Source organism: Syngnathus floridae, chromosome 8 (assembly GCF_059516105.1).
Source record: "Syngnathus floridae isolate MCC-2025c chromosome 8, RoL_Sflo_1.0, whole genome shotgun sequence".
Taxonomy (NCBI): Eukaryota; Metazoa; Chordata; class Actinopteri; order Syngnathiformes; family Syngnathidae; genus Syngnathus; species Syngnathus floridae.
Genome location: NC_142420.1, coordinates 174,129 through 184,170, shown reverse-complemented (window position 1 = coordinate 184,170; position 10,042 = coordinate 174,129). Strand labels below are relative to the sequence as shown.

The 10,042-nt window shown below is 54.9% G+C and overlaps 1 protein-coding gene across 1 annotated transcript; it reads left to right on the top strand.

Moving 5' to 3' along the window:
* The first annotated feature begins 1,763 nt into the window (after positions 1 to 1,763).
* Positions 1,764 to 10,020, top strand: LOC148393717 (myosin light chain kinase, smooth muscle-like). Its single transcript, XM_088382783.1, has 18 exons — positions 1,764 to 2,458; positions 2,723 to 2,839; positions 3,274 to 3,339; positions 3,823 to 3,870; positions 3,955 to 4,082; positions 4,154 to 4,310; positions 6,348 to 6,538; positions 6,613 to 6,721; positions 6,808 to 6,840; positions 6,979 to 7,069; positions 7,142 to 7,345; positions 7,506 to 7,723; positions 7,801 to 7,924; positions 8,000 to 8,152; positions 8,221 to 8,435; positions 8,623 to 8,751; positions 8,813 to 8,925; positions 9,090 to 10,020. The coding sequence occupies exons 1-18, from the start codon at positions 2,017 to 2,019 to the stop codon at positions 9,222 to 9,224; spliced, it is 2,673 nt and encodes an 890-aa protein (XP_088238909.1). The 5' UTR covers positions 1,764 to 2,016; the 3' UTR covers positions 9,225 to 10,020.
* The last annotated feature ends 22 nt before the right edge of the window (positions 10,021 to 10,042 follow it).

Below are 10,042 nucleotides of genomic sequence, written 5' to 3'. Positions count from 1 at the left end.
GGTCTATGTGCTCCAAGATTGGATTTTTTGCATTGCGACCGCTCTGAACATCCAGGTCAAGACGTATGCTGTGTGTGTGTGTGTGTGCGCGCGTGTGTGTGGCGTGTTGTGTGTGTGCGAGCGCGCCTGTCCACAATCCGATGGCCTCCTTCTGTTTGTGAAGCATGTAGTAACCAAAGCGTCCAGACGACGGCGCCAGGCGCACATCCAGGCATGCACACGTGCGCTCAAGACCAAGGAGCATGAAACTCATGCGAGAGCAGGAGGCCTTATAAAGACAAAACATGCTGCACACACACACACACACACACACACACACACACACACAGTAAAAAGCTCAAGTCCACCCAAGAAGGGCATGAAGTGGAAATGTGTGTCTTTGTGTAGCCCTTGTGAGGACATATCAACATGAAGAAGACACGGTGAGGACAGTTTCAGACAAATAGAGGACAGAAAGACTTGAGTGGCCATGCTGCAAGATGCTGCACTTGCAAATCATGCGCACGACATCCTGCGCATTTGATTTGGAAAATTGTCTCGAAACAGGAAATACTTGCCCCCACCCTCACTTGCCCTCCCCCCACCCGCAGACAACGCACACATGCACACACACTCACACACTTGGTCTGTTTATGAGCTTTTTGTTCAGTGTTTATAAGTATTTTACAGATTTGTTGAAAAGCCGTCTTCCTTTGAATTTGGGGCGGGGAGGGGGTCATTTCCTGGACGTGTGTTTGTGCGAGTGTGTCCTGGCTGCTCTTGACCATATAAGGAGTTTGGGTTTCCTTTTCACTCCGTCGTCTGACACAGAACCCGGTCCTTGTGCGCGCGTGCCTGTTTAACGGGATGTTGTGTTCGGATGAGTGTGCGCACTTGCCGCGGGATTGGCCGCCGCCTCCGGCAGCCGATTGGCCCGGGGGCTTCCTCACGTCCAATCGGCGTGACGTACGTCCAGTCTGTCACTCACATACTGAATGAAGTCCGTTTGCTTGTTTTCATGTGCTAGCTTCTTTTTCCAGCCTGCGCCTCCCCTATCCATCATGCCGCCCCCCTAAAGCCTGCTAATCCGACCATCGAGCGGTAGGTCTCTTCCGAGGCTTCCCTTCAGGTGTGCCGTGAGATCACTGTCACCTTTGATTGACGCGGGCCCTGAAAAGAGCACCCGACCACTTCCTGCCCAGTGTGGCGTTCCGTGGGAACGTGGAAAAGGCCGTGGCAAGTCGGTTTCACCGGTCTTCAGACTCCATGACCTTATTTGGCCACGCCGCTCACTTGATGTGATGTAAGATCCCCCCCTCTCCCCTCGGCGCCCCAGATGCAGGGGGCGGGGGGCAGCGCTACTCTTCCAGGACAGGGGCTTTAACCCAGCTGTTTACTCTCCCGTTCTCTCCATCCGCCAAGGAGGAGGAGGAGGAGGAGGAGGAGGCGGCAGTCAGTCCACAGTGGCAGAAGGCCTGACGGGCAGCACGAGCACCTGAACACCAACCAGAAGAAAGAAAAGGGAGAAGAACAAGGACTAGGAGAGTAAAAGTGGCACAAAGCCCATGCGGCCAGCCAGGAGGAAACAAGAAGAAGAAAAACAAAAAAAGAAGGAGGCGCACGGGGGCAGGCGGGAGCAGGAGAACCAGGAGGGACACATGCTGGCAAAGTGAGCCACACCTGAAACCAACCACACCAGGGACTCGGAGAAGTGGAAGCGGAAGAAGACGGACAAGCTCGCAGCCGGTGGCAGCGAGCCAAACAGGGAGGGAGGGAGGGAGGGAGGGAGGGAGGGCGGGAGGAAAAAAAGCAAAAGCAGCCAGCAGAAACAAATTAGAAGAAGGCTCAATCCACCACCATTGGCCACAAGCCAAGCCAGAGGCGGAAGAAACACCTGAACAAGCAGCAGGAAGCCAAGCTGGGAGCAGGAGAAGGAGGAGCTCAGGAGGCGCACCACAAGGCTGCGGGGAGCAGCTCCACGCCCGCCCACCGAGCGGCGAGGAGACGGACAAGGAGGGAGGGTACCGCCTGACTGCCATGGATTTTAAGGCCAACTTGAAGGGGGTCAAGGCCAAGATGGAGGACGAGCAGCGCAAGGCGGCCAGCGGTGCCGCCGCGCAGGTGGACTTCCGTGCCGTGCTGGGCAAGAAGGGTGGCGGCGCCAACAAGGCCGCCGGCCCGCCCCAGGCACCCACCAAGAAGAACGCGCTCGCTGCCGTCGACGACAAGAAGACAGGCGGCGTGGACAAGAACGGAGATGGCGGCGAAGTGGTCAACAACTGCCTGAAGGATGGCGGCGGCGGCGGCGGCGCCAAGACGCCGCGCTTCACCGAGAAGCTGGGCGACGTGACGGTTCTGGACGGCCAGCGCCTGCATCTGCAGTGCCGACTGGACCCGGCCTGCGATGACGTCGACGCAAGCTGGACGCTTGACGGGAAACTTATCAAAGCCTCCAAGTTCATCGTGATCAAAAACCAAGGTCAGCACACACGCACGCACACGCGCACGCACATACATACACGCACAAAAGGTAGCAAGGTTCAGGGGTGCCACTCGCGTGACCACTGTATTGATTCATTTGTATCCAAGTGACATACACTGGCATCGGGTTGGGTCGACAAATTATCACTTTTCAGGAGTGCCCCAAAAGCATCTTGCTTTTTCATCAGAAAGGCTGAACGTACATTACGTGAGAATGTTTTCTTTTCTGCCTGTGTCGTGCGTGCGTGCGTGCGTGCGACAGGCGGCGTGTGCTCACTGAGCATCGACAAGGCCCTGCCCGAGGACGAAGGCGAGTACAAATGCAAGGTGGAGAACTCGGCGGGCCGGGCCGAATGTTCTTGTTTGGTTCTGGTGGACGGTAAGAAAGCCGGCCTTCAGACGTCACGTGGCGCCCGCGCCTCCACTTACGAGAGGACGCATCGAGTTGTACCGACACACAACAAATTGTGTCAAATAGAAAGTAAAGCCCATAAGAGCGCGTTGGCTTCATGATGGAATTCAGCGAGCCTCCTTCTGGGGTGTGCGCCGCCGCCGCCGGCACCACGGCGGCCACCAGGGGGCGGTCCATTTCCCAGATTTCAATTTGATATGATGGCGCAGAGAGAACTTATCGCGCTAAAGCCGCCCCCGCCGCCGCACAAATTTGTTTCGGGATTCCCACTCAGCAACGACTCATTGTCGGAAATGTGCGAGCTCACAATGACAAGCTTTTCGGTCGTAAGTGGAGGCGCGCTCGCAAATGACATCTTTGATTTTTCACATTGAAGTGTTTAAATGCGTCCGTGGCGGCAGATCCTCCGGAAAAGTCTGCGGCTGACAAGGAGTCCAACAAGAAGAAGACGGCGGCCACCTCCGAGAGTAAGTTGAGCCAATTGAGCCGTCGGAAGAAGAAAAAGAAGAGTGGAGGATGGCGACAAGCGATAGATAGTTAGATAGATGGATAGATGGGTAGATGGATAGATAGATAGATGGATAGATGCACGGTAGAAAAAGAAGAAGCCAGTGGCCTGGCCGCGCGCGCTTTTTGTCCCAATAAGGACATGCAGACAGCGAACGCTGCTGGCGGGCGCACACACATTTCTCGACCTCACGCGCACAAATATGAAGAGTGCGTCCACCTCTCCCACACACTCACAAACATGCAAACACACACGCACACGCACAAATCTTACTCTCACACGCACGCGTGTCTCTTCATGTCGTCTACTCGCTCTCGTCAAAAAGGATTCAAGATACTACGTACGAGTTGCTCGGTGGAGCGCGCTAAGAGAAGGCGTGCAAGAGGGTGCGCGCCTCGGGATGCCACGTGATCGACAGTGCGCGCGTGCGTTTTCTTCTCAGGTGAAGCGCGAATAAAGAAGCCTACAGCCAAGACACCTCCTAAACAAGGTGACGAGTGCGCGCACGCGCGCGCGCGCACACACACACACACAGCAGGCGAGCCTACTGATGTGCTTTCGTGCTTGCGTGCAGCGCTGCCTCCTCACATCGTTCAGTTCCCGGAGGACATGAAGATCCTGGCAGGGGAGAAGGTGGAGATCCTCTGCAAGTTCTCCGGAGCCCCGCCCATCAGCTGCACTTGGCTCAAGTTCAGGAAGCCGGTGAGCGTGCGTACGTGCGTCGTCACACTGCTGAGGTGACACGGCTTTGAACATGCGTGATGTTTGTCCAGATCCAGGAAGGCGCGGCGGGGACGTCCATCTTCAGTACGGACGGCAGCAGCCTGCTGACCATCGCCAGTGGACAGCAGGAGCACTGCGGATGCTACACGGTGGAGCTGAGGAACCAATATGGCCTCCGGCAGGCCGCGCTCAACCTGACCATCGTGGGTAAGCGATTAGCAGAGATGGGGACTCGAGTCACTGTGACTTGGACTCGAGTCGCTGTTTTGATGACTTGTGACTTGACTTGACAAAAAATGAAAAAACTTGAGACTCGACTTGGACTTGGAAGTTAAAGACTCGGGACTTGACTTGAGACACAATGACTTGAATGACTTCAGTGTTATTTAGTTTATGTTTTCAGTTTGAATATAAAATGAATAATACATTTAAAAAAATAATATCAATAACGCAGTAGGAGTGCAGGCTGAGAATGGCGTTGTCATGATTGGATCACTACCCTGTCAATCAATCAGTCGTGCCCTGTCTACCTACCGAATGTGTTTATTGGAGAATCACGCCCCTTTATATCAGACAAGCGCAAACATGTCAACGGGAGCGGTACCGCGAGTCATCACCTTCGGCTATCGCAATTACTTGTATGACGGGAAAAGACGGACAGCACAGTGCGAGATATGCAACAAAAACATTTCGGACAGCCAGACGACAACGTCAAACTTTGTCCGTCATTTGAAGGGCCATTCTGCCAACTAAGTGCTTTTTGTTTATCTAGATAGGTGTGTATATACAGCTTTAATGCACATTGGACAATGATGGTTACTTAAAGTTACTGATATCTTGTCTTTTCACTACTAAGATCAGATTCTGCAGGTAAAATTGCAATAAGAAGGTGACTTGACTTGGACTTAACTTGACCTATTTAAGGACTTGACTTGGACTTGACTTGACCTATTTAAGGACTTGACTTGACTTGCCCGAGAAAAAAATGACTTGGGACTTACTTGATTTGATTGATTTGAAGGTTAAGACTTGAGACTTACTTGAGACTTGCACATGTGTAACTTGCTCCCATCTCTGGCGATTAGCCTCTTGGTTTTAGCATGAACATTAGCATGCGTTCTCGCCTTATCATGTGATTGATCCCACTCTGATTTTGCCGATTCAAAGCATTTGAGGCCAACGTAAACGACAAAATGGCTTATTTGGATTTCTCATTTATCACCACACACATTTTGACCTTCCGCTAACCTAACCTCTTTCATTTTAGAGATAAAGGGACATTGTGGCGTGACATTAGCTTGAACATTAGAATCAGCAAAAGTGCAAAGTGCTTTATTCCCACATCCTTGTAATTTTGAGCAAACCTTTGTCCTAAGCCACGTCTACGTCTTGGCCCATGTCCCTGTTAGCACGTTGAGCGTCGATGCCTTCCGAGCCTTGGCGCGAGCGCCGCGTCTCGGCTTACTAAGCCAAGGTGCAAGGGTGGGTCGGCATGGACTGACCCATCTTTGTTTGGGGGAAACGTGAAGGCACTGCGGATGCCTTTTATGGCAGCGGAGGAACGACCGCTCGCCTGCTCGCTCGCTCGCTCGTTCGCTCACGCGTCCCGTCAGCTCAGCCTTGGCCTGGGCATGCCAGCCTCTCTTTCTCTCTCTCTCTTTCTCTCTCTTTCTCTCGCTCTCTCTCGCTCGCTCTCGCTCTCGCTCGCACTCGCTCTCTCTCTCGCTCTCTCTCGCGCTCTCTCTCGCACTCGCTCTCTCTCTCGCTCTCTCTCTCGCTCTCTCTCTCGCTCGCTCTCGCTCGCTCGCTCGCTCGCTCGCTCGCTCTCTCGCTCTCGCTCTCGCTCTCTCTCGCTCTCTCTCGCTCTCTCTCGCTCGCTCTCTCTCACTCGCTCTCTCTCGCTCGCTCTCTCTCGCTCGCTCTCGCTCTCTCTCTCGCTCTCTCTCGCTCGCTCTCGCTCTCTCTCGCTCTCTCTCTCGCTCTCTCTCTCGCTCTCTCTCTCGCTCTCTCTCTCGCTCTCTCTCTCGCTCTCTCTCTCGCTCTCTCTCTCGCTCTCTCTCTCGCTCTCTCTCTCGCTCGCTCTCTCTCGCTCTCTCTCGCTCTCTCTCACGCTCTCTCTCTCTCGCTCTCTCTCTCTCTCGCTCTCTCTCTCTCTCGCTCTCTCTCTCTCTCACTAACTTGTTCACACATTTAGCTGGCAAAGCAGTAGCGGCAGATGTGAGAAAGATGTCCTCCGTCCTCCAGACAAGCCGGACCCGCCCGCAAAGGTTCCGGCCCTGTCGGACGTGAGACGTTCCAGTCTGACGCTGTCCTGGTACGGTCCCACCTACGACGGCGGGAGTGCCGTCCAGACATACCACCTGGAGATATACAATTCTGTGGAGCAGAAGTGGACGCCGCTCGTGTCCTGCAACAGCACATCCTACAATGTCCAAGTGCGTCTGTGGCCAACATATGTCCTTGTCGGCTTTACTATCTTTGTCTCACGGTCATTTCCGTCCACCTCCAGAACCTTCTTCCGGAGCGCCGATATAAGTTCCGAATCCGAGCGGAGAACGTCTACGGCGTCAGCGAGCCGAGCGCCGAGTCGGAGGACGTCGCCGTGGCGGACGAAGACGGTGAGGACAAAGCGTGCGGCGCGGCGCGACGTGACGTGACCCCAGCAAATGGAATAACGGCTTGTGTTCTTTGCTTCCACCCACAGAGAACCAGGAGGAGGTGGAGGAGGACGAAGACGGTATTCCAGATTGGGGGGGGCGAGCCAATGAGCCAATGAGCCAGAATTTGACAAATGCTCCATCTTAATTTGAAAAGATGTTTTTGCTTCTTGCGGCGTTCCCGCTCTGACGTGCTTTCCCGTGCGTGCGTGCCGTAGACTCGGAGAAGGAGCCCGACTACAGGCAGGTGACGGTGCGAACGGACGTGAAGGTGAAGGAGCTGTACGACGTGGAGGAGAGGCTGGGAACGTAAGCGTGCGCGCTTTGGCTCAATGTCCAAACACTCGTGCCCAAACTATATTCACGGATGGACGTCTGCAGGGGCAAGTTTGGCCAGGTGTTCAAGCTCGTGGAGAAGGCCACCAAGAAGGTTTGGGCGGGCAAGTTCATCAAGGCCTACTCGGTCAAGGACAAAGACAACGTTCGGCAAGAGATCGGCATCATGAACAGCCTCCATCATCCCAAGCTGGTCCAGTGCGTAGACGCCTTCGAGGGGAAGTCGGACATCGTGGTGGTGCTGGAGATGTCAGTGCTCTTCCCGAGATTGGCCAGTCCAATCACCATTTGTTTGCCTTTCTTATTCGAGTTCAGGTCAAAAGCCCGTCGACAAAGGACCGGGCCTGAGACCGTTCCTCGTGACTGTGACCTGACAAAATGGCTGATTGAGACTTCCTGTGCCGGGCAGGATCTCCGGCGGCGAGCTGTTTGAGCGCATCATCGACGAGGACTTTGAGCTGTCGGAGCGCGAGGTGATCAAGTACATGCTGCAGATCGTGGACGGGGTGGGCTTCATCCACAAGCAAGGCATCGTGCATCTGGACCTCAAACCCGAGAACATCATGTGCGTCAACAAGACCGGCAGCAAGATCAAACTCATCGACTTTGGCCTGGCCAGGCGTCTAGGTGACTCGGATGCTTCCCGGCTTCGGGACCGGCGAGCTCGGCGTCTCCTCCTAATCCGACCCACGCGCCTCTTGCAGAAAACGCGGGAACTCTCAAAGTTTTGTTCGGAACGCCTGAGTTTGTGGCGCCCGAAGTCATCAACTACGAAGCCATCGGTTACCCCACCGACATGTGGAGCATCGGCGTCATCTGCTACATTCTGTGAGTATGGCGTGGCGGGCAACACGCGGCAGCCTGCCGGCCGTCGGCTGAGCGCCCTGCGTCCGTCGCCGGCAGGCTGAGCGGCCTGTCGCCCTTCATGGGCGACAACGACAACGAGACACTGGCCAACGTGACTTCGGCCACGTGGGACTTTGAGGACGAGGCCTTCGACGAGATCTCGGACGACGCCAAGGACTTCATCACCCGGCTGCTCAAGAAGGACATGAAGTCGGTTGTCTTGTCGCTCGCGCTGGTTTCCGTCCCGGCCGGACGCTCGTGTCGTGGTGTGTTTTCAGGGCGCGTCTGAGCTGCCCCCAGTGTCTGGAGCACAGCTGGCTCAAGCAGGACACCAACACCATGAAAGCCAAGAAGCTGTCCAAGGAGAGGATGAAAAAGTACATCTTGAGGCGCAAGTGGCAGAAAACAGGGCACGCCATAAAGGCCATCGGCAGACTGTCGTCCATGGCCATGATGGCAGGGCTCCACGCCAAGAGGGGTTCGCCCACCGAAGGTACGCCGGCCGACGAGACTTGGAAAGCCGCCTGAATCCAAAGACCTAGCAAAAAAGGCTTCTGGCGGCACCCGACGGGGTAGCGCCGGCCGCCTATCGTTAGTTTCCTTTTATGAGCGTAAAGCTAGCCGAGCTACTACATGTCGGATGCACGCGGCGGCAACGGATCGCTCGCTGTGCCTTTCAGACGACAACCGCTTCCTGGAGTGCTTGGAGCCGGAGCAGAAGGCCGAGAGCAAGCCCACCTTCAGCGCCGTCATCCGCGACGTGGAGGTGGTGGAGGGCAGCGCCGCACGCTTTGACTGCAAGATCGAAGGTAAGAGCCTAGCCCGCTCGCCAGCCGCCGGTTTAACCGGCCAGCCGCCCTGGCTCGGCAGGTTACCCCGACCCGGAGGTGGTGTGGTACAAGGACGAGCAGCCCATCAAGGAGACCAGGCATTTCCAGATCGACTACGATGAGGACGGCAACTGCAGCCTGGTCATTTCCGAGGTAATGGACTTCAGCGCGCCCCCTTAATGAAAGGAGAAGAAAAGCAGAGAGTGGCAAAATCCAAACTCGGCCTTTCAACATTTGGGCTCACTGCATACTGCAGCTCAAGTCTCATTTTTGAGTCTGTGTCTGATTTTTTTTGTTACACTGGGTGTCCGCCGCAGGTGTCGGGCGACGACGACGCCAAGTACACGGTGAAGGCTGTCAACGATCTCGGTGAGGCCACCTGCACCGCTGAGCTGCTGGTTGAGGTCATGGCTGCTGAGGAGGAGGAGGAGGAGGAGGAGGAGGAGGAGTGAGCTTCACAACCTCCGGACTCTGGTGGGGGAGGAGCCACTCAGGCCGGAAGTGGTGCACTTCTCCAGCCTCTCTGTCAGTACAGTCACCTTGATTATTTATAACCTCAGGCTGCGGCACGTGCGTGTGTGTGCGCAAAAGCCTTCGAGCCGTCCCCACGCTGCCGACTTTTCCTTTAGCTGCCTTTTTTGCTGTTTTCGCGTGCCTTCGCCACATCCTCGTGATGACGTCATCACGGTGTGGCTCTGATGATGTCATCATGATGTCAATAGGATGAGGACATTAGGGCTACAGATCATTGTTTAGTGATTGTTTTCTTCCACTAATGTGTCAATCAAAGCAAAACCAAATATAAAGTGAGGACGTGACGTCCGCTTTGTAGTAAGTCAGCCAAATTGAAAGCGGGTACGCGTGCCTTTACCATTGAGAGGTTAACTCTCCCAATATTGGCACCGTTTGGAGTTGAGCAAGGTCTCGAAACGGTGATCAGAAGATTTGGCAATCACTTAGCGGGTTGAGGTGCGTGCGGATGTCTCCCGGATGCAGGTGACGGTGGCCGCCTTGTCGCTGGTCCGTGTGACCCAAACGTGGACCTCGCCGCCGCCGCACTTTGTTTTTGCACACTCGACACACCACTCAAACGTTTGCACACTTTGATTTGATTTCACGTTGACGTTTGTCCTACCGTCAGTTGTGTTCCAAGAAGGTTTGTACAATTCTATAGCGAGTTTGACACGTACGACAAGAGAGCACAGGTGTACTTTCTCACATGCAGCCAATTAAAGAATCACCCCAAAACACTGTTTGTCCCTCTGTTTTT